Source organism: Pygocentrus nattereri, chromosome 8 (assembly GCF_015220715.1).
Source record: "Pygocentrus nattereri isolate fPygNat1 chromosome 8, fPygNat1.pri, whole genome shotgun sequence".
NCBI classification, from domain to species: domain Eukaryota; kingdom Metazoa; phylum Chordata; class Actinopteri; order Characiformes; family Serrasalmidae; genus Pygocentrus; species Pygocentrus nattereri.
The window spans coordinates 11,105,931-11,130,594 of NC_051218.1; the positions used below are offsets into that span (position 1 = coordinate 11,105,931).

General features: G+C 38.1%; 1 protein-coding gene across 1 annotated transcript in view; it reads right to left on the reverse strand.

The window, feature by feature from the left end:
• Nucleotides 1-566: 566 nt before the first annotated feature.
• celsr1b (cadherin EGF LAG seven-pass G-type receptor 1b) overlaps nt 567-24,664 on the reverse strand; it is an 82,682-nt gene continuing 58,584 nt past the window's right edge. Inside the window, exons 14-35 of the mRNA XM_017690253.2 lie at nt 22,914-23,034; nt 21,852-22,035; nt 20,852-20,953; nt 20,481-20,575; nt 19,036-19,245; nt 18,019-18,202; nt 17,716-17,859; nt 16,602-16,821; nt 15,479-15,646; nt 15,173-15,299; nt 13,892-14,092; nt 13,619-13,793; nt 12,186-12,298; nt 11,959-12,038; nt 11,232-11,358; nt 10,130-10,255; nt 9,874-10,010; nt 7,482-7,579; nt 6,889-7,032; nt 5,141-5,353; nt 3,942-4,215; nt 567-2,582 (exon numbers count right to left, since the gene is read on the reverse strand). Of these exons, the coding sequence (XP_017545742.1) occupies nt 2,558-2,582; nt 3,942-4,215; nt 5,141-5,353; nt 6,889-7,032; nt 7,482-7,579; nt 9,874-10,010; nt 10,130-10,255; nt 11,232-11,358; nt 11,959-12,038; nt 12,186-12,298; nt 13,619-13,793; nt 13,892-14,092; nt 15,173-15,299; nt 15,479-15,646; nt 16,602-16,821; nt 17,716-17,859; nt 18,019-18,202; nt 19,036-19,245; nt 20,481-20,575; nt 20,852-20,953; nt 21,852-22,035; nt 22,914-23,034 (3,268 nt within the window). The 3' untranslated portion in view covers nt 567-2,557. The remainder of the gene's footprint in view (nt 2,583-3,941; nt 4,216-5,140; nt 5,354-6,888; nt 7,033-7,481; nt 7,580-9,873; nt 10,011-10,129; nt 10,256-11,231; nt 11,359-11,958; nt 12,039-12,185; nt 12,299-13,618; nt 13,794-13,891; nt 14,093-15,172; nt 15,300-15,478; nt 15,647-16,601; nt 16,822-17,715; nt 17,860-18,018; nt 18,203-19,035; nt 19,246-20,480; nt 20,576-20,851; nt 20,954-21,851; nt 22,036-22,913; nt 23,035-24,664) is intronic.

Consider the following 24,664-nt stretch of genomic DNA (forward strand, 5'->3'; position numbering starts at 1 on the left):
TTTTCTGTTTCTGGCAAAGTAAGAAGTAAAAACTTTCAAATGGCTTGAGCAGCTCATACAGCCATCAAACTCGTTGCTTAGCAACGGCGTCTTAGCAGAGCTATACAGTGTAATGTTATGGCGAAATAACAGCTTCTCAACCAACCAGCTTGCCTGGCCGGAACTAACTGTTGTGTTACTGAAAATAAATTATTTTTAAGAAGTACAGTTAAAAGTACTTTAAAGGACAGTTCTTGAATTTCAGCTTGTTTTTCACATAAAGCCCAGTCTCTACACTAGAGTGCTAACACACTGAAAACGGACACCTCATAAAGTCCACCTTAAAACGTCTGAATGTTTAACCTCGTGTTCCCGCTAGGGGGCGAGCAAAGATCATATTTCATACTGAGTGAAAGGAAAAAAAAAACGATTTCCTTCCTGATATATCAGAAAAGACTGCAAAATTAATAACTAAATAAATAAAATGAGCATTTTTGTTGTAATAGCATGGTATACAATTCTGAAAACTCTAGACAAACATTAGATCAAGTATCAATACAAAGACAAATTACAAACAAAAACATGCATTTATAAAACCGTTCCAAAATTCATTTATTTACAGTGTACATTTTTACTTCAGTGCCAACAAACTTGTAAATTCACATGTGCATCCAGTGACTGCTGTTCATCCAGTGACTGCTGTTCAATTGGCCAAGGTGAGTTAGCAAAAAAACAAGTCATAAGGGCATATTAAATATTTTTTAAAGAAATATAGGAGCACTCTTTTAAAATTCGATACTTCAAGGGCTCTTTAGTAAAGGGAATGGTTCTATTTAGAACCATGGGTTAAAGAAAACGTCCATCTCGTGCTTAAAATGTTCTTTCCATAGTGAAATGGCTATTCAGATTAATGGAAAATGTTTTGTATATGGCACCAGAAAGGTTCTTCTATTGTTACAAGTTTGACATTGTAACAGTAGAACCCATTTTGGTGCTATATACAACCATGCACAACACATTCCCCATCCATCTGAAAACCATTTCACCATGCAAAAACTATTTAACCATGAAAAGATTCTATATAGGTTCTAAGGTTCTAAATAGTACCGTTCATGTTAATAAAGGACTCTTGAAGAACCGTCTTTTTTAAGAGTGTAGCATCTTTGTCAGAAAGTTTTTTTTTTGTCTTAGCTACTTCTCCAAAATCTATGTAGCACAGTAACATAGATTTTATAGTTTCTGGTACAGGTAACATAGATTTAGCATCTAAATCCATGAGTTCCCTTCCAATTCAAAATCAAAGTTTGGCTAATTCTTTCAGCATTAACTCTTGGGGAAAATTAAAAGAAAGCACTGATGGATTTGAAAATAGCTTGTTTATCCATGGTTCCTGGCTTTGCTGTAAGGAATGAAGGTTAAAGGCAACAAGTATGTGTTCTTTTTAATTTGGTATTGGATGAAATATGGTATAAAAATATTGATAATGTATATTTACTTGCTGACTACTTATTACCAGCTATACACAACCATAGATGTCTGCATTTAACTTGTGCATTCATTTGCTTTAGAATAAGTACGGCCATGGTCTGACCACTATGCACATTATCTACAGAAACCAAAAGCAAACAAACGTAAAAGTCCCTGAATCAGTAAATGAGGGAGGAAGTGTTATTGTCACTCAGTGTTCAGCAGAGCCCAGTCAGACAACTGAGGTTTACACAGTATAACATGAACACTAATTCTGTATATCACTTAGGCAGTGGCTGAGAAATGAAGGCATGCTTTACTTTACTGAAGAATGTACATTCTTATGTACTCCTCAGCTTAAACACTGTCTGGTGTTGACTGTACAAACCTTGGCATGACACAATAAAAACAGCATTAGACATAGTGATCTAATATAATATATGCCATTTAGAGTATCACAGTATATTCGACTGATATTGGATGGAAAACTCCTTCATTAGGCTAAAGGCTGAACAGTGGAATAGTCCATAGTCATACAGATGGCCAACATTCAACATAATGCAGTTCAAATGTAACAGTAAACAAAGATAAGAAAAGTAAACATTCATTATTGGCAATTTGTTACACAGGCTAATTACATTTAATTTTTACAAAAACCTATTAACAGCTAAAATACAAAAGAACTATTATACACATCACTTCAAAAGCCATTGTTTTTAGACTGATTAAGTCTATGAGGGAGGTTTCTCACAGGCACAGCTGGAGTGCTTCACATAACACCTTTCATTACGGTAGTTTGTAATCAGTGCAATCCGCTTGGGCAACCTTGAGTGGACAACACCACAAAACTGTCATCTTGTTCCATGCATCCCAAGTGGTCAGTACTATGGCATGCTGGGATATGTAGTAACCAGAGCCCCCTTGGCCTGGTAAGGATTTACACATGCTTCCCTTTTTCCTCATGCAAGTAGAGCGAGTTCTGTGGCAATACTGATCTCCATAGCAACGTAGTGTTCTGCAGCCAGTGACTGTCCTCCACAGAAACACAGATCCACAACAGCTACATCCCTGGTGCTGCATACGTCACTTGTGGTGTAATTACACAGCTCCTTCAGATTGAGGTTTCATTGCTCCCACTAAGAGACATAGAGAGAGACAAGTGCAAAAATAAAGGCAATGACCACAGACACTTTTCTAATGTGAAGTAGGGGAGACCAGGAGAGGGTTGAAACACATCTGTTTCAGCCTCTTTAACTTTGTTGCTGTGTGCAGTTTGCCTTTCAAAATTTCATATAAGATACTCATATTTGTCTGTTACAAATAAGAATAGTGTAGAAACCCACTGCTTACTCACAAAACAAGCAAAATGATGTCAAATACAAAGAAAGCCATTGTCAAATCCTACCCAACCACCGGGGTCGGTTGTAGCAATAATGAAAACCAGAATATCTTCCTCTTTCTTAAATCCATATAATCGAAAAAACAAAATTTCCTTGTTGTTTTAGAAACTAAAATTCTTTGATATGTTATCCAGTAAATGTTGAGCCAACTGATATGACTCACTGTAAAGAGCCAAAATGCCCTTCACTAATATATGGAAACCAAGCTGTAAAAACAGCACATTTTGATTGAATTGTGTTTCTGTAAGGCAGAAATGCAGATTGTTCTCTGGTCTCCATGAATCCCATTGCCCCACTATTGAACCGTAAAGGAGTGTTACAACCTATCCTGATCGGTCGAGACATTGCTAGATTTTTTAGCATGTATGTTTTAAACTAGCACACCTGAAACCTGAGGAACTGCTGATTGAGACCATTTCATTTAGAAGATTCAACATGCATTAACCCCTTGAGCTATTCTTAGGTTATAGAAGTCTGTAATAAAACTTTGGGCCTGCCAGCAGGCTCATGGCCTTTCAAGGGGTTAACATGTGTTAACCATGATATTTAACCCAGACAGGAAATTTTACTTTCTTACCTAATTCAGTTTTTATTATTACTCTAATATTAACTGAGGGTTGTGGTGAGTATTTACAATAAGATATCACCTCTGTATTGGTGAAACTGGTGATGCTACAACCTACCCTGGTGTCATTGCTTGGGCATGTCTAGCTATTCAAATTCAAAAGCCACATTTTATCCCCTTGTTGTGATTTCATCAATAGTCTAACTTTCCAGCTGTTTAAACCACCTCTGAGCCAAAAGAGGTCCAGTATGTGCTTTTAACAATAGTTTGGTAAAGAAAACTGTCAAATCATTATTTAGAAAAAAAAACTGCACTTCATACTAAGGAAGACATGAATATCATGTAATGAACATCAGGCTAAGGTAAAACTAACAAATGTATCAGCGCATAGCTATGATATGTTAAGGAAATCTTTGCATATATTCCTCAACTGAAAAATATCAGTGGAATTAAACAAAACCTTATTCTTTACAAGGTGTCCCCAAACTTTTGATGAGCGGTATGAAAGTATGAAAGGAAGCACTACTCACTCAGAGTCTGTCTCTTCAGCTGCGAGGACAGGGCTTGTGCCCAGTTCCATGGTGACCCCGTTGAGCGTAGTGGTAAGTTGGAGAGCTGGGGGTTTGATAATGATGCTGTTGCTTTCAGTGCCAGAGCGAAGGCCTTCGTTGGACCCTTCAGAAGGACTTTTACATGGGACGGTGGGGATGGGGGCGTTATAGTCACTCAGCTTCTCCCGTAAACGGTTCTTCATGTTCTTGTCGGTCAGTGGAGGAGGGTAAGTGATTTTGTTCTTCAAAATGCCTGAAGGAGAGGAGGGGAACATGAAGAGTGAAGAACCATGGAGGGAAGAGGGGAGGAAAATAGTGAATGTGTATAACATAAAAGTTTGATTCATGATTGTTTGGGTTTTGTTGTCTTTTTCATTTATTTAATTAATTTCAGTAATTAACTGGTATTCTGTTTAATGCTGGTAAGGGCCCTGGTCTAATGACTTGCTTTTCCAAGTATAATAGAGAACACACTTCTGCACATTTTAACATTTACTTATTGCATATTTGCTGAATTTAACATCATGGGGGAAAAGTTTGGGCACATGCTACAATTGTTTTAATAACTTGATAGTTTGTGAAAATAGAAATTGTGTGTTAATCTTTGCAAAAAAAAGAAATTGCAGAAAAATACAATATTTAATTTAAATATTTAGCTTAGAAAATCAACAAAGCTTGTAATTTGACCAGGGGTGTGGAAAATTTTGGAATGTCACTGGTGACAACAAAAATATAGCCACATTTGTGCATGTAAGACAGAGAATATCTTTTATTATGATATGAATTTGATGTAAGTGTGCACATGTATATTTTTGCAACCTTTTTGTAAAAAAACATTTTATTTGCACTCAAACTTGTCTATGCTGAATGTAAATGGAATTTTAAGTGTAATTGCATATAATTTCATATAATTACATTTAAATACTATAGCAAAACTACAATAATATCTAGTCTAGATTTCTAGAGATTAAAAAGAACGTTGGACAATGTGCACAAGGATGTTTTGTTCTTTGGAATAGGAAAAGGAAATATATCACACAGTTAATGTGATTTGGACGAGCACAGATCTGAGGGAAAGTACCTCTAATCTCTTTCATGTGCTCCTCCCATCCGCCCTAGAGCAATGTGAACTCTAATCAATAATAAACTTCTGAAAAGCATTCATATTCATGTCTGACCTCTCCTGGGCAGCTGGTTGCTGCTGGGCTGGCTGGGAGGGCCTTCACTCTGCGAAAGCTCTCCATTAGGACTGAGTTTATTGCCCTTGTGTAGCTCCACATTAGCCTTGGTTTCCACTCTTAGTTTTTCTGGGCCACCAGTGCCCTCACTTTCACTGGCTGTGGGTGGCTCCACTGGCCAGTAAGGCTTCATGTGATTGGACACAGCATCAACTGTAAAAGTACAAATCAACACATCACACGTTAGGACATTTTCTAGGGTTTGTGTAAATGTATGATCTGAGGATGTTCACTTGATTCTCATTAGTTATGTTGCATGATAAACATTGAGGTCAGAAATCCACTGATCTGGTGGATCATTTGTAATTATACAGTACATACTGTATCTTTACTACACAAGCCGTCTATAAAACTCAGAGTGTTGTGCAAAATCACAGACCACCCATCCACAGACATTTTTCAGGAGATAGAAGATAATCCACTCACATGAGGAATGGGAAAACAGGAAATATAGGGAAGGGAAATAAGTAAAAAAAGCATACATTTCCAAAACTGGAATTAAAAAAGATTTACAGAAAATGGGACCCCTATGACATACAAGACCTAATAGACCAACAAAGCTGTCAACAACAACAGAAAAAAAGCTGTGGGCAGTCATGGGACGGAGGTTAGGGAACTGGCTCTGTGACCAGAAGGTTGCTGGTTTGGTCCCCAGCGCCGACAGTCCATAACTGAGGTGTCCTTAAGCAAGACACCTAACCCCCAATTGCTCCCTGGGTGCCATGGATAGGGCTGCTGACTGCCCCCTAGTGTCTGTGTGCTCACTAGTATGTGGTGTTTCACTTCATGGATGGGTTAAATGTGGAGGTGAAATTTCCCTTTTTGTGGGAAGTGTCACTTAATATCACATAAAAAGTACTCAAAGCTTTAAGAGAAAGGAGAACATCAAGCTGCTTCAGATCTGAAAAAATCCCTGTGTGTTTCTGTTCATACTTCCAGTGTGACAAGACAACTCAACACTATGAGTCTGAAAGAATGTGTAGCTGTGAAATAGCCTTTACTGAAAACAAGACATAGACAAAAAAAGAACAAACAAGAAGCTGCTGGTGTTCACAGAACAATGGACTGACCTCCCCAGAGTCTAGGACTGAATGTGTTTGAGATTACTCGCATTGTGAGAAGCAAAAAATGTAACCAACCTCTAAGACTGAACTTCAGAGGTGTGGAAAAATATTTCTGCAGATTTCTTTAAAAAACTGAAAGCAAGTCTCAGATTAAAAAATGGAAGCTGGAATAATTTTTACTTTAATTAATTATTAAATAAATGAAGGGTGGTCTCTGACTTTTTCACACGACTGTAGTTGTGGGATAACTACAGTACTCATACAGTTATTCCTGATAAGACCCTTAAGGGGCAATCAATTCAACTGCAAATGATCAAAACACTCAAAATGGCAGCTAGTTAGTTCATTCACTAGTTGATTAGGTTCACCCAAAGTTACAGTAGGGTCAGAGGGCTAGGGTGACAAGATGAAAAATGATGAAAAATCTGCCCTAATTCTGACTGGTACAAGGAAGAACTAGGCATCAATTCAAATCCACAGGAGACTCACAATCGCAAAAATCCCTAAATTAAAATTAATTTTTTTTTCCTTCTTTGTCATTCAGGAATAAATCCATGTAGGACCCTAAAGCCATCATCAAAAAACAGATTCATGAAATAAGTATAAGGTCATATCCCACAGTACCTTTTGGAGTGCTGTGAATTGGACTCCTCTCATTATTCCACTTCGGCTTGGAGCTCCTCTCCTCTTCCTCACTGTCGGAAGAGCGAGAGGAAGCGTACGAGCTGCTGTGCTCATCCACCGAGAGCTCGCTGTCTGAATCTGAGTCTGACAACATATGCAGATACACATTAACAAAATACGCCACAATTTTAACAAGCATTATTACATACATGTGGACAGACACATTGTCAGAGAGATATTTTGAAGCGTAGTTTTTGGAACAATTAGTAATCCAGTCTAATCCTCACATACAACATATCATTTCATCTTATTAAATACATAGTATTGGTCTTAAAATTTGAGCCACATTGAAACCCTTTGTAAAATATCCAGTATATACATGTGTATCAAACATCAACTGAATTCTGCAACAATGTAATTTTAAAATGAATAAAAACCAACGTGTTGCCTGGGAAGCATAGTCTACTATTAACAGACTTATAAAATCTTATAAAAGCAATAAACTATCGTTTTAATCAGAGCACAAGGCTTTGACTTTGTCCTATAAAATGAACACCTGGGAACATGTAAAGTGGTAATGAGTCTTTATATACCTTCTCCTCTCTTGCTCTTTCTGAAGAATAAAGAAGAGTCTTCCTCATTGCTTTGCATTTTTCTGCCAGTAGGGGTCACACTGTGCTTCTGCTCCCCTCTAAAGAAGCAGATTATGAGGGACATGATAACATCAGTTATAACAACTCAACAAATAACATTCCTGAAACATCATAAAAGGGTTAAAAGTGCTGTAAAAATGAAGTGAAATCACATTACATGCATTAAAGTGACTGCTGCAACTGTGGGGACTGTACTGACACTGACAGTGATATGAACAAAGCTAAATACTGTACACAAGTATGCCAAATATGGCATTTCTTATGACTAGATTTTGGCCTGTGTGAAGGCCACATTCTGGGTGTGTATAATACAGAACACCATACTATAAATTAAATCAGTTTTACATGTCCTTCCATTTTCACAACATTCATATCAGTCAAAGGATGTGATGCAGACTATCATTTCATTCTGAACATCCATTACTGAGGCAGCTGTTGAAACAGCTGCAAAGCAGGCACTTCATTCAACTGCATTGGGTTCATTTCGAGTGTCATATTCTCTTTGAGTTAAACTAAGTTAGGCCTCGTTAGAGAAAACTGATTAAAACGTGGTGGGGATTGCAGAGGTCAGAGTGAGAGGTGTTTGTCTTGTTGAAAGAGAGAAGTCCTTTCAGTGAAATAAGAGCTAAAACCAGGAACACAAATGCTCACAGCTGCTGCCTTCTCTATTACATGGTCAGAATGATTCTACTCCCATTGGGTGTTTAACCAAAATCTTTAAAACGGTTCATAATTACATGCAGATTCCATATTACTGTCCTCAAACCTCATATCTCTGAAATTATAAATTTACATTATAAGGTTAAACAAGGGGGAACTCTCAGGGCTGCCTGTGATTTCTGTGAAATAAATTGTATTTACAATGTTTAGTTCATTTCTATTTAATAGAATCATCATGCTTGTTGCATTTAAACTTTGAAAGTATTGTAGAAATACTCTTATTGTATTATTACGTTTTGGCTTGAAACAACATAGTTAAATTCTGTAAATGGCTTTTTGTTTATTTGCAGTATCCAGGTAGATACAGCCCAGTGTGCTCTCCCATTGGTTAGGCCTTCAGGAGCTGAACTGAAGTCCTAACACCTCAGATTACCCAGCAAAGTGAAATAGTAATCAACCAATCACATTTTGATTTAGAATGAACCTTAGGCCTTCTGGAGGTATTAGGTCACTGACAACTAGTACGAATGATGACCATTGATCAGAACGACAAACAGCGGCTACAGCTCTACACCAGCACTCACTACTGATACAGTCACTGTAAAACTGCTACGTGGTAAAATGCATATTAATATATAGACATAGACTGATGCTAACAGTCATGGTTAGGGTCACTGCAAAAAAAATTCACATGTGATACTGTAACTTGAAGGTTTGCTTTTCAAAATTCAGCCCATTCATCATGGAATTTTAAACATAGTTTTCATTTTCAAATCATGTTAAGAACAACAGAAATAAAAATTGAGAGGTTTCCTCATGGCAGGAACAATATTGCTGTTGTCAGAACGAAACCTTGTATCTTCAAAATGGTAACTTTACTGGAGGAGGAAAAAACCTACTTTATTTTTAATGTAAGACAATGGAACCAGAATTTTTTCCATGTCATTTTGATAAATTACATTCATCGTGTAATTTACGTACAATGTAAAGGGCAACAAGCATTTTCAAATTATGTCAAAAACTGAAAAATAACAAAAATGAAGATACAAAGTTTTGTTCCAACAACAGCGATATGCAAATTTTAGTTAGAGAAGCTTTTATTGGATGTGATTAATACAGCCAACATATCATTTCATACTAGGGAGGCATCAGATTTGCATGTCTAATTCAGATTTTTTTACAATCAAATTGGCTGATGCCTGTTACGTAATTTCTGTTAGCTTTTTTATTATTATTTTTTAATCCAAAGCTGGTGTCTAAGGGCTACAGGGACACATAAAACATGTTCACAGTACTTTCTATTAGTCAGTATAAACTCATTTCATATTATTTATGTCAGAAAGAAATCTGCACAGATCAGCCTAATTTTACAAAAATTCAACTGGTCGATCATGTTTAAAACCAAATCTGCAGGTCTGATCTTGGCAATTGCTGATTGTGTATCCTTATTTTATACTATTTTATATATGATATTCATTTAATTAAAAGTTGTGAAAAAAATAACAGAAAATTATCAGTAAGTCTAACATAAACTTTTTGTAATGATTTTACTGAAGACAGCTTCAGTCAAGTAATCAGAAATTGGTGCATTTTGAAAGAAACCTTCCTGTCCCTCTACCTGCAGTCCAAGCACATGAAAAGAAAAACCACAGGTCAGGGTAAAGGGCTCTACCTGAGCATGTAGGCGAGGTAGCTGCTGCTGTGGCTTTTGCCTGATCTAACCGAGCTCTCCAGCGACACGGTGGACTCTCCAATCGGCGTCCGGTACAAACAGCCATCCTCTATGTATGTGTTACCATTTAGAGAACGCTGGACAGAAACCAAAATCAAAGTGAAAAGAGTGATTTTCTATTTGTTTATGAATACTATCTAGTATTCAAAGAGCTTTATACAGTGTATTGTCTAGTTCTCACTCTAGCCACACTTACAGTCAGCAGAGTGGCCCGGGTAGCGCTGGACTCCTCCACTGACCCTTTCTTCCCTGTAAAGACACTCTTCAGGTTCTTCCTCACGTCTTTGTTGAGGATGCAGTGGAAGAAGAAGATGCAAATGCCCTGGAATGGAGAGAAAGAGTGAGTATGTACATTTACATACTGTGTAAATGCAGGTGAAAAAAGTTCATAGGAACTATACTTAAGTGAAAGTATGAGTATTGTGTTAAACTCTTGATCAGTTAAAAGTGGAAGTATAGAGCCAAAAATATACTTCAATGACGATAAAAAGTTTGACATTTATTTGTTACGTTTAAATAAATTACATTTACGGGCAGTGGTGTGTGGTGTGGCAACTAATTGGTTGTACTAGTCTTCAAATTAAGTAAATTTAGCATAGTTGTGGGTGGTATATAATGAGTACTTTGAAGTTCTAAATGAAAGTACTCAATTTGAATAATACTTGAGTAAAGTACAAATCATCCACAATAATATTTATGCACAGTCACAAAGTACAATAACAGAAATATTCTCCACCCCTTCAGTGAATAAACTTCAGTCTAAGTCCTGAGAAGCTGAAGTACTGATTAATAAAAGGAGCACTGTTTACCATATTTATTTATTTATTATTAGTTATTAGTATATTAGCTGTTTAGTCATTTATTCCACTGTACCACTAAACAGCCATTTTTCTATTTGCACTCTGTACACTACACACATTTATTCATCTTGATTATGTTTTCTGTTTGTTATTTGTATCTTAAATGTAATTTGGTTGATGCACCATGATAAATTAAAATTACAAAATTATTACACATTACATATATTTACAAATAACATATACATACAAAATATACACAACGCTTCTTTTTTAAAACAATTGAATTCAATTTATGTGTGCAGTTGTGTCTGCAAACATTGAATATTCTACAAATATTTAAACGTGGCTCAGCCAATCAGATATCGGAACTGGATCTGTATTATAAAACAAGTTTTAGCATGTTTGCTTGTGGGCGGTCTCACATCATTTAAAAGACTTTCGGCCTCAGGCTGTGTATGATATTGTAGCCAAAGACAGACAGGATGCTCTGCTTTCTACCTGTATGCAGCTGAGAATGGCGAACAGATAGTGGAAGGTGAGGACGTCACTGTTAACAGCCATCAGGCCCAGCAGCCAGGTGGCGCTAATGAGCAGCAGGAGCAGGAAGGCCACACGCAGAGCAGAGCTGGAAGACAAAGCGGAGAAAAAATGCTATAATTGAATTTGGGGTTCTTGACACTCGGCCCACATCAGTGTATCTACTTAGACAGTTCAGGCCTCTATGTCCAGCCACAGAGGCACCAGCAACTGTTACATTTTATCACCACTCCAGGCTCTTCCAACAGAATGAGTTAATCCTAAATTTGATTCACACAGATTGGATAAGGAAAGCCCCAAAATAACCAAAGTAGAAAGCTAAAAGTAGTCATTTTACCCAAACAGTCATTTTGTCCATACGTTTAAAACACAAAACGGACATTTTTAAACTGCAGATACACAGTCAGAGGACAAGAATTTCACCCAATGTTAAGTGGTGCGGAAGAAGCTTTCATCATTTATTAGCTGCATTAGTCTCATAGCTACAGTGCAAAACTAAAGAAGAACCAAACACCAACATATCAACAAATGTCTTAGCAGGTCAACTAAAGAGAAAACTGTATAAATATGATTTTTATATAACTTTTGCTTTACGCAGGACAGCCTTGAGAAAGCTCAGATGTGGGAGTGTTCTGTGCACAGATATAGTTGCGTAGCTGAAAAAGCTCTGTGCAGCCACAAATCTTACATTGCTCCTGACTTCTCAAACGTTCTCTGTCTCCGTCCACAAGAGGCCTTTGTTGCCAGCACAAATATAGCAATGTTTATCTGCAAAACAAGAACCATTAACCATCATTTACCAGTTGTAATATGATAAAAAGCAGAGACCAAAAGAAAGACTGAGAAATCATAAAAGAGAATAAGAGAAAAATCAACATAGCAGACAGACACAAAGACAGATATACAGACACTAACCAGCACTACAAAGGTAATGGGTCCTGTGATGCTCCAGATGAGAGTGTCGTGAACAGAGAGCCAGCAGAAGTCTGGGTTTCCATAACCCTGAGGATCCAAACCAACAGCCAGACCTGAGAGAGACGGAGAGATAGAGTCAGCAATATGTATTATTTGGTAAGCTGTGCTATTTATCTGGGCAGCAAGTATTTATTGGTCAGCAAACATTAAATTAGAAGGTGTCCAACTAAATATTTTTATAGTCCATACTGGTTTTGTGTGAGTTAACCATTTCCAAACTTTTACTCGAGGCAGCCCAGTGTTTACAGTTAATATCTGACATATTGTCCAGCTAACCAATACTTAAATAGCTTAACCCACAGAAGTTGAGTAGTGTTATTGCAGATGACAACAAAAGCATGTTTTGATTTGATATCAAAGCAGAGAAATTCTGACTTCAAATAGAGACCACATTTGTGTTTGTAAGTGCATTTGATTAAAACATAGTGTTGTGTGTATAGTCTTGTTTTGAAGTGTTTTGATCAGTTTTCAGAAACAGAAAGTATTCAGAAGTGTATACTTGCACCTGTCGATACTGAACGTGAATTGAATGTAAAAGCGTAGTGCATAACTCACTATGCATTTACATATCAAGGGCAAGAGGAATAAAACTTTCTAATAAGGTCAAATTTTAATATTAATAATAACTATGAAATCTCTCTTTTTTTATTGTCATGTTTTCTTATAATTTTATAAGTGTTTTATGGGCAATAGCACATTTACCGTCTTGGTTAAAAATAAAGGGGAATCTGTTGATTTTTCTGAATTACTGCATAGTTTATCACAGAGATGTAAACTCAGAGTGTCATTCAGAGTGGTTTCACATGAAATGCTTCATTGTTTAGAAACTTTCCAGCTCATATTTGCTACAGTAGTGGCGATAGAAACCAGGGTTTTCAATATCGACCACAAAAATATTTTTTTACTATCCAAAATGACGAGTGAACCTGCATGTGTCTTCTGATTTTTCAAAAGGAATGTTAATTAGTTAAAACAGTGATAAATCTGGGGGCTACTTTTCTGCATGTACCTCTTTACCATATATTACTTTTAAAAATACATTTTAAACTAAAGCCTTGTGTCAAAACAATCATAAAACAATGTCTCAGGGATAAGGCAGCATATCCATGGCCATTTTGTGTAATAGCTACCTGCGATGTGGTTTTTAGAGGCATTCAATTCTTCAGACATCTGGTTCCTATCACTTCCACTGTGAACAATTCTGATTTAGTAAGGTTCTCTGGAATTTCACATCAAACCACTCTGAATGACTTTGTTTATATCTTCATCAAATATAGAAAAGATGGCAGAATTCTCAATTAAACAGTGGGAACTATTTAAAATGCTGGCTTAAGCCTTTTGCACTGTAACCACTCTGATTTTCATTGTCTTACCTGTGATAATGGCAGGAATGCCCCAGCCAATGGCGTAGTAGAACCGCATGTGGCCTTGGTTGATATTGCGCATTTCAGTCAGCATGCGGTAAATGTGCAGCCCTTCCACAAACATCCAGGCAAATGTACACATATAGGAGTAATGCAGCAGAATGGCAACCACTGTACACACAAACTACACACAGAACAGAAGCACATTAAGACCAACACTCCCACATGAGCAAACATCATCGAATAAAACAAATCATGCAAGGGCTCTGATTGGCTGCTCACCGGGTTGTCCGTCTGGTTGATGCCGGTGAGGAAGATGAGCTCGGAGAGGAAAATAGCTGCCACCAGGTTCTTGTGGATGCTGTGGAGGTTGGAGCGCAGCTTGCGCAGAATAGCCAGCAAGAGGAAGGTGATGAGGAGGGCCACCAGAGAGGCAGAGACAGTGGTGTAGGTCACAACTTTCAGCGGCAAAACATCTCCATGCTACCGAAGGTTCAGTTAAAAGAAATCAACATAGAGAGTTTTATAGTAACCAGACTGATTTTGCCCACTACAAAGGATCAATTTCACACTTTGATCACTCTGCAAAAGTCTTAGACAGCCAAGAAGACTATTTATCTCAGTAGTATGTGTATATAGCCTGTAAAAACTCCATATAACATTTGAATAAATACAAATAAACAATGCTTGGTTTGAAAGGGCCTATATCCTATATTTTACTTGCATTATATGTGTCCCTCACATTATTTATTATATATGCTCCCCCTTCTCTGAGTTGGTTTATTTACCAAAAACAGTCATAGTTCATTCTTACAAGGCAAATTTCTAAACTCTCTTTATCTCATAAAATTAAACAGGCTGTTTTTATACTCTGTCTGTAAGACTGATATGTAAATTAGCTCTGCACAGACTGGCCCTGCAATATGCTTCTTAGCTTGGGCTGAAATACTCCTTGTAACTTCACATTAAAAGGGTGGGGTGAAACTGCTGTAGGCTGAATAGGTGGATTGCATATATATTTTTGTGATATCACAAAAAACAATTCAAAATTCAAAAAGTCTGTTTTTTAACTTATTCTCCTCATATAGACTATACTGAATGGGGAGTGAGAGGTAAGTTCTGAAACTGTTGTTTACATACTACAGCAAAAAAAATGTTGGTTTTCCATTATATGTACCCTTTAAAAAAGTTACTGGTACTGGTCAGAAGAACATCGGTTTGGGTCCTGACTTCTCTCTGCACTCCAGCTGTTACATTCCATCAACAGCACCTGATTTAATCTAATAAAGGATAGATTATCTGAAGCAGGTATTGAATGATAACCACAAATGCTAGACTTCCTCGAGGAGAGGTCTGGAAATGGTTAAACTAACACACTGACATCAAATCACAATTTCTTGTTTATTTGCATTTATTGTAATGTTAGTGCTTTTTGAACCAAATAGATGCTTAGTGACCAGATAAACAGCTTTACATGTCATTTTCTGAGATGTACACTACTATAGATGTGCAAACATGGTACATCTGCCTGATGATTAAGGAAGGAGAAATAGGCTTCTGTACCTCTCGTTTGGAGATGTCCATGAGCACGGCAAAGCTGCTCATATGGTTACACTGGCAGCTGATATGGGTGGAGTTCCTGAAGATCAGCTCACAGCCTTTGGCAGACCATGCCCCTGAGCCACTTAACCTGAAGCAGAGCACACAGTAACTTCAGCAGTGAAGTCATGTTACTCAATGTGGGCCAGAATCTTACAAGTTACATAATTATTCTGAATATGCCTCTAGATAATCAAACACTCTTCAATGTCCAAAAGTACATCAGCAAATGAAAAGGTACATTCCATACTGCTGCCCCACTCTACTCACAGAATGGAGTGATTCCAGTAAACACACACAGGTTTGGTCCTCTCCTGTGTCTCCAGCAGCCTGAAAGTCAGTGTGATGGGCCTCTGCAGTGGAACAGAGACAAACTCTCCCTCACGGTGTGCCACCACACTCACTACAGGACTGTTGATGACTGGACGTGTGGGCAGTCTGCAGACCGGAGAGACGTTGTTCAGCACATTTAAATCATCAGTTACTATAAATGTCTAAGCAAAAGGCATTTGAGTTATGAACCATTCTACCTTATTAGTTTAAACTGACTGTAGTCACACAGAAAAACAATATTTAAAAGACAAAAAATTTCAGCATTAAATATTTACAATGATTGTGTTGTGATCTATTTAATCTCAATGCATTAATAAAGACAGTAATACGCTAAATACATACAACATCATCATTTATAGGTTACCTTCTATTGGGAGGTGTATGTCCCTTCATGTATGTACTCCATGTGCCCCTTTGTTTTGATCTTCCATGTGCATTTGTTTTGGTTTTCTAGTCCTGCCTCCTCGTTTCATGACTCCACCCCTGATTGTCTCCACCCGTTACCCTTATGTATTTAAGCCCTGTGTTTTCCCCTGTCTGGTTACTGGTCTTTGTTTGAATCTCTGTCTGTGTTTGGATGTTTATGCCTGTGTTCATTTTGTTATGCCTGCTCTCCGTATTGGCTATTTGAACCTGGACCATTTAGACTATGACCCTGGATTTGCCCTTAATAAATCTCGGTTATCTCAGCACGTGCGTCCACCTTCTCGCTCCCCGTCACAGGTTCTCTGTAGAGGATGTATATTTTCACTTAGAAAATCAACAAACCATCTAATGATCAGGGGTGTTTTCGTACGACTGTATCTTATAAAATTACATAAAAATGACCACATGACAACACTCATTTCAGGACAGGGAGCAATGAATTTAGCCTTCAGCATGGGGGTTCCCAATCCTAGCCCTACATGTTTGTGTTTTCCTTACTCTAACCCACCAGACTAAGCACAAGAGTAGCTTCTTAATTAGCTAGTGAGTTGAAACGGGTGTGCTAGACGAGGGGTCCCCAGAAGCTGGGAGCAGGAACCTCTGCTTTAGCATGAGCTCTGGCTCCATAAATCACCTGAGACTGCGTCGGTCAGGGTCGTAGTTCTCTGGCAGCAGCTGGCCCAAAGACCTGTAGATGATCACCATGGCGACAGATGGAGGGTCAGCAAGCTCAGCGTGGCGTCTTTTCTTAGCAGAGGGTGCAGGACTTGTAAGAGCTGGAGAATGAGTTCCTTCAGGAACTTCAAACAGCCCAGGGGCCTCAGTCTGTTCAGGGGGCTCTGTGGGAGCAATATCTGCAGAGAGCAAGGAGAGTAGTAACTGTTTCAATAATTATGCTGTCAGATTTTTGCTGGTAGAGTGGGTTTGCACCTGGACCAACAGAACTGTGAACTCAGCAGATTAATCAAATGAGATCTTCTCTGAAAGCTTAAAGCAAAGGCATGGCCAGAAATCAATATTGCCCTGACCCCAAATACAGTCGGTCAGTTAAGATCTGCTTAGTGTCTGAAATCTACTTCTTTAGTTTTGCACTGAAGCTAATATAATAACACTGTATCACATACTGTTACCTATAAAAATGGACATATGTACATCACATAGCTAAAAAGAGTAGCCACCCTGAAGATTTTGTCTGACCAGTGTCAGGGGCCATATAGGCAAGTGTATTTGAGATTACTGAGATTAAGAGCCCATATCCTACTTTTTTGCATTACTTTTATTCTTGACTGTAATAAAAACAGTTATACTTAATCTTAACATGACCATTTTTCAATATCTCTTTATCAGTTAGAATGAAATTGTTTGGGTTATTAAACCTTTAAGACATATATATATATATATATATATATATATATGATTTGCATTTTGATTGGCTGTGCTGTATTTTCATTCAAAAAGCAGTCCAGACACAAACATGCCTGATAACTACTTAAACTGAATAAGTGGAAATGTAAATGTGTTGGGTTTTGTGACATCACAGAAACAAAATTCAAACAGGGTGCTGGGGAGTGAATAGTATGAGCCTCTATTGCTTGTTAGCAACAACAGCCTCATAAGTGCAGCGCAAAACTAAACTTTGACACCAAGCATGTCTGGCAGACTGACTGTATCTGAGGGGAAAATAGTGCAAATTTGATTTTCTACTGAAGCACTGCTTTAAAATAGAAGTGAGAAGGTTTGATATCTACCTGTGCTGTCTGCTGGCTTGATATATAAGTCTGGAAAAAACACAGAGGATTCCAGTTCTTTGGAATAGGCCTCCTGTATCTCTTGAAAGCGAGGGAGCGCTGACTGGTCTGGAGTAGAGGAGTCCAGGAAGTCCACTGAAACAACTGAGTGAAACAAGGAAGCCTTATAAGCTTTACTGTGAATATATCATTATGCTTTATTTTAGGAAACCAATATAACGTACTGAAAAAACAGCATCAACAGTCTAAAAATTCAAGTAGGTTGGCTAGAAGTTGGTTAAAGGTAGTAGTTGAAGTACTCACTTATGTTGTTGGTGATGATGGTGAAAGGTTTCAGGTAGGTCTTCCGCATGTTCTGCACTAAGGTGCTGCTGTACTCTTCAAAATGATGCAGTAGAGAGGCGCTGCCCCCATCCGAGTGCTGAATCTGCTCCCAATGACCCTTATTCTCAGGGTCCAGTATAGCACTGCCCGCTCTAACAATGTCCTAGAATTATCAGAAAATACAGCAGTATTGACAACCCACTTTATAACCTTACTTCCCATTATTACAGGTATGTGAGGGTCTAGTTTTAGATTAGATTAGGTGATCCTTGTTCGTCCCACAACGGGGATATTTCACCTCTGTAATCTAACCCATCCATTCAGTGAAACACTGCATACACACTAGTGAAGACACACACTAGGGAGCAGTGAGCACACTTGCTTGGAGTGTTGGGCAGCCGAGAAGCAGTTGGGGGTTAGGTACCTCCCAGTCACAGTACACACTACAATTACCATCAAAGCCTAAAAAAATGATGTGAGGTAAAAAAAAAAAAAGACTTGGAGTTTAATTTCTAGAATAATATTTGCATTGCAATAATGGTCAGAAAAGGCACAATTAGATTTGTTCTTCAAATCATACAGCCTTTCACTTTGAGAAAGGTTTCAATACATCAGAAAATCTCAAATTTCATTCAGTTATTTTGTGAAGAGTCTGAAAAACATTTTTTGTTTGTTTATTTATTTATAAATTTTTTTTTTAAATACCCTGAAGATTTTATGGCCAAAAAATTGTGCAAACTTTATGGAATATTATTGTAATCACTTAATAACTGTAATCCTCATACTGTGTTGTCCTCTGTATTTGGACAATAAGCCCAAGAAGCCCATGGTCATTTAATCTGAATCCAGAACACCAGGTCTATGAACTTCAGTGCCTATGTTGAACTAAACCTCCTAAGTGTAAAATACATTCTTGCTTTCACACTAGTTGCATATTAGTGGTTGACTAAATAGCCGTGCATTTAAGGCTTAAGCTAAAGTGCTGCTGTGCTGCACCTGGTTGAAGGTGGAGTCGTGTGTGGCAGACAGGTCAAACCCCTGCTGCAGGCTCTCTCTCTGCAGGACGCTTCTCATCAGCTCATAGGCCGTCCTCACATCACTCCCATACAGGTGCTGTGTGTGTCCAGTGGCAGTGTGCAGCATAGCCACCAGACTTTTAGACCGCTCACCATCCAGTCTGGAGGAGTTAGCGTGGATATCCTCAACCTGAGTCAAGAGACACAGCAAACTGTGAGCTGTTGACTGACTCACTCTCCTCACTCTCATAACATAGTAGTTTTATAGTAGTTCCTGAATAACTCTTAGTAGTTAATTAATAATTTATAGTAGTTACTTACTAATTCCTAGCAGTTGGTGACTAATAAGTATAACATTCAAGGGGGTCAAGGGCAAGTGGTTGCATGGGTCTTTTTGCATCAGTTTAACTATTAACAGTTTTCAAATTTGAGCTCAGTTTATTCTAGTTCAACCAACTGGTTTTAGCACAACTCAGAACATATGAGAAGGATTTTGACAACATGTTGCTACATAAATATAAGAACACCTTGAACACAATATGAACTTGTTAAGTTACAAGCCAGACCGAATCGACAACTTCTGTTATCTGAGTATTGTTTACTTTAACCTAATAACATCTTTATAGTGCTTGCTGAATGCACCTGTGGAGAGGAGTATCAGAGGCTCTAAAGCAGAGTTCTCACACTTAAATAAACCTGGGGGCCACCTGCCAGGTGGTCTTCTCCAAGGGGGGGGCGGGGGCGGGTTGTTTAAAATGCAGCAATAAAGTAACCCTTTTTTCCCCAAGTATAAATTTTAGCAACATTCAATTTTTTCACCAAATGTTTTTGGCTAACATGAACTAAAATATGGCAAAAAAGCCCCCCCCCAAGTATTAATTTCAATTATTTAATATATATGATCATTTAAGCAATTTAAGTCAATGTTCTTTACCAATTCTTCCATCACTGCAGACCACAACTACTACAACTACTAATAATTATTATCGTTATGATTTATTATTTTTGTTCAATCAAATCAAAGGTTACATTTAACAGTTTATTCATCTGTGTTTTCAGGGGATCTGTTTGATAATGTATTTAATGTTCTATCATGTCATTCATGTTATATCATGAATTAATCCACAAAGGCAGATTTAACTAAATGGCTAAGCTAGTTAAATTACAACCATGCCTTCTTACTCTATTTTTGCTTGTAACAGTGTAAGCACCAGTCCAAGTTTATATAGCTTATGTTGGGCAACCAGCCACAGTGCTTTGTGGGTGAAGCAAATGAAAAATGGAAAAAAAATGTGTGCCAGATTTTAGGATAAATTGTAAATGTGTGACGAGTTGTATGAAGCTGTCTTGCGAGCCACATCCGTCCTGAGGGCTGGTAGTTTGAGATCCCTACTATAAAGACTATATAAGGAAAGAGAAAGTCACCTCCTTCCTGAGCTTGGCAAAGCTGTGAGAGGTGCAGTTGAAGAGCTCCGGAGGAAGCCAGCCATTTTCATCACTGCAGTGGCGAACAGCAGTGCCTACAGGGATCATACAGAGGAAAAGTGCAATAAGAGGATGGATAAAAAAATGTCCATCCTCATGAACAAAACCATTTATTTGATTACAGATGATGTTTAAAAACAGAAAGGGCCACTGGTTCATCTGAAGTGTACCATCAGATTTTGATTTGTGAAGAACATTTCATCTGAACTGTTATTTGGCTTTCCTTCATTTCAGCTGTAGGATTTAGTTGACATAAACACCGCTATTTTAGTTTTTTAATGAGGCTTGTGGTACCTTAGGTGTTAACTCACCACTAGATCCTTTGGGACAGTTCATCGCTGCTGGGCCACCAAACATAGTTTTAGGCCACCAGATGCCTGCATCAAAGGCCTTAGGGCAGCCCTCATAAACCACTAGGAGAGAGCATTAAATAAGAATAAGAGTTAGAGCAACAGTGGGAGAGAGAGACAGAGAGAGAGAGAGAGAGAGAGAGAGAGAGAGAGAGAGAGAGAGGCTAACAATAAGGAACTAATGTCGTTTAGTGTAACTAACAAGGCTTCCAAGTTATGGGCCCTTAATGATCTGACCTTATTAAAAAACAACACAGCCTTCAGTTAGTAATCCATTACACAACCAAATAGTATTATTGACATGAAAGTATTTCACATAAGTGGTATAAGTGTTCATAATGAAAGCACTACACCATTAGACTCATGCTGTGTGTGCTGCAATAAATTACAATCCAAAGCAGGTTTTTGGGTTCCAACACATTTTTCAATATACAATATACTAATATACAAAGGATGCATGATGATATTAAAATCAGATTAACATTGACAGATTATTATTAAAACAATTATCAGCATTTTATTGATGCTTAGAATTGACTAATATTCAAGCCAATGTTTGAAAATCAGAACATTAGGCTACAATGTCTGTATTTTGTTCATTTTACTGCATTTGGAACTCTCTACAAATAAATATTACATTTCCCTGTAATGCTAATCCAACTCTATTTATTTCCAGTTCCTACATTTTATAGGTGGTTATGTATTGGCATCAGCTTCGACTGATATATGCATTAAAAATATAAAATATTGGCATCCGCCCCGAATTCCCACATTGGCTGATCCCTGCAATATACCAATATGGCATTCATCTGTATAATAATATACTACAAAATATGAATAAAATGTAAAATCCTTTTTATCTGCTCATTCAGATGTTTATTTCACAAAGAGTATCTGAATGGTTATGAAGGCCACCCTGGTCATTTAGCTGCTTTGTTTTTGTAATTGACCTGTTACGCACCCACACAACCGTTGGCGGTCACCTCAGCGAAGGGATTATCACAGCGGTTACACTGGCGTCCCACTACTCCCATCTTACAGGGGCACTGGCCGGTCAGTGGGTCGCAGGTCCGATTCTGAGAGCCGAGATGGAAACACTCGCATGGATAACAGGTGTCACTGCCAGCTGGGCGATAGTAATTATCCTGAAAGGCCAAGAAACAGAAAAAATACAAACTAAAGCCACTTTCAACCGCATGTGCATAGTGAATATTGTTAAGACATCAGTTACTTTGTGAACTTTCCTTTTACATAAAAAGTCAGGTATTGAAACTTGAATTGACATAAAACATTTTCACATAAATAAAATATTTACTTTACTACACCTACTAGTCATGCACAGAAGAAAATTAAAGCCTGAAACTGAGAAGAAAATTCAAGACACACTTTTTTTGGCTATATATGGCAACTCACTGTTTGTACGCTGCCATTCAATCTGTTTGAATGTGCTCTACTACTGGCACAGGAGACCAAAGTGAATACCTATTTCTTATTTTCATTACAGTAAAAATTATTTATAAATTCTTTTGACTGAACCTTTGGTGCAGCACTAAACTTTACACAATAGTTGAGTTAATGTAGTATATTTTACTCATGTAGAAATGATGTACTCAGTTAAACTCAGTTTTGTCAGTTTTTGGACTGCTTAATGTTTAGTATTTAATATTAAAAGCTCTTATTTTACATTTTCACAGATTCTGAAATGTGTTATTTATTATTATGTAAACAAAATGTTGGCAATATAAATGTACCAGCTCTTTTTATGCCAGTAAAGAACCTTGCTTGAACCTTAACTGCCTGAAATGGATGATTACAATATACAAATATATATGTCAAGAACCTGGCACATCCATCCAATTCAAAGCAAGACAATCAGTCATTTGCAAGATTTCCAGAACTACATCAACTATAGATTAAATAAAAGCAGAGCAATACATTCATCCTTTCATAAAATACACAAAAGTATTCATTAAAACAAGAAGAGGACACCTGAGGTTTCACAGGCACCCTCTGTAGCTCATACCTTGCAGCTGCACACACCCGTGGTCTTGTTACAGTCCCTTTTGAAGCCTTTGTTGACGTCACAGTTGCATGGGCCACAGGTTGGGTAGCCCCACCATCCTCGAGCACACGGCTGGTCTCCTCTGAGCGTGTGTTTGTGTCAGAAAGAGAGGGGAAAAAGAGAAAGAGAAAAGAGAGAGGGAGTGAGTGAGAGAGGTAGAGAGAGAGAGAGAGATGGGGCATATTAACTGACTGCAAAAAGCAAAACAAACATCAAACGGCTGAAGAGTGAACACTCAGAGTGGAGGCGACTCAGTTTGAAGATGCTTCTCTTCTTTCGCCAAAAGGAAAAGCAGGAGTACTTAATGCTTTATTTTCATGCTCAAACCCCAAAGCCACCAGACAAAACAGCACACTTAGCTCATCTGAAACACATTTCACTTTGAAAGAGACATCAAAAGCCCCCAAAAATCAAAGGAATCGCACGTGTCAGAAGTACACTATATTGCCAAAAGGATTCACTCATCCATCCAAATAATTGAATTCAGGTGTTCTAATCACTTCTATGGCCACAGGTGTATAAAACCAAGCACCTAGGCCTGCAGACTGCTTCTACAAACATTAGTGAAAGAATGGGTCGCTCTCAGGAACTCAGTGAATTCTAGTGTGGTACCATGATAGGAAGCCACCTGTGTAACAAGTCCAGTCATGAAATTTCCTCGCTGCTAAATATTCCACAGCCAGCCGTCAGTGGTATTATAACAAAGTGGCGACGCATAGTGCACAGAGGTCGCCAGCTATCTACAGTCAATCGCTACAGACCTCCAGACTTCATGTGGCCTTCAGATTAGCTCAAAAACAGAGTAGAGAGCTTCATGGAATGGGTTTCCATGGCTGAGCAGCTGCATCCAAGCCTTACATCACGGAATGCAAAGCATCAAATGCAGTGGTGTAAAGCGCTGCCACTGGACTCTAGAGCAGTTCTCTGGAATGATGAAACATGCTTCTCTGTCTGGCAATCCGATGGATGAGTCTGGGTCTGGTGGTTGCCAGGAGAACGGTACTTGTCTGACAGCATTGTGTCAAGTGTAAAGTTTGGTGGAGAGGGGATTATGGTGTGGGGTTGTTTTTCAGGAGTTCTGCTTGGCCCCTTAGTTACAGTGAAAGGAAGAGATTTTGGACAATTTCATGCTCCCAACTTTGTGGGAACAGTTTGGGGATGGCCCTTTCCTGTTCCAACATGACTGCGCACCAGAGTCCTGACCTCAACGTGATAGAACACCTTTGGGATAAATTAGAGCTGAGACTGTGAGCCAGGCCTTCTCGTGCTACGTCAGTGTCTGACCTCACAAATTCACTTCTGGAAGAACAGTAAAAAATTCCCATAACCACACTCCTAAACCTTGTAGAAAGCCTTCCAAGAAGAGTTGAAGCTGTTCTAGCTGCAAAGGGTGCACCGACATCATGTTAAACCCTATGGATTAAGAATGGGATGTCACTCAAGTTCATATGTGTGTGAAGGCAGACGAGCAAATACTTCTGGAAATATAGTGTAAAAGCAGAGGTGTAGTCTACATGATGCTACATACCTGCTTGGTTACCAATAGGAGTTCTCATACTTAAAAATTCATGAAATAAAAATAAGAAAATAAAAATTTACTTCAAAACCCTATTCTGGAATCAAATCTCTACTATGCTGCACTCATTTCCATTGGTATACTACATGAATTTTCATAATTATGCTGCACTAATTTCCATAAATAAACCATTCCA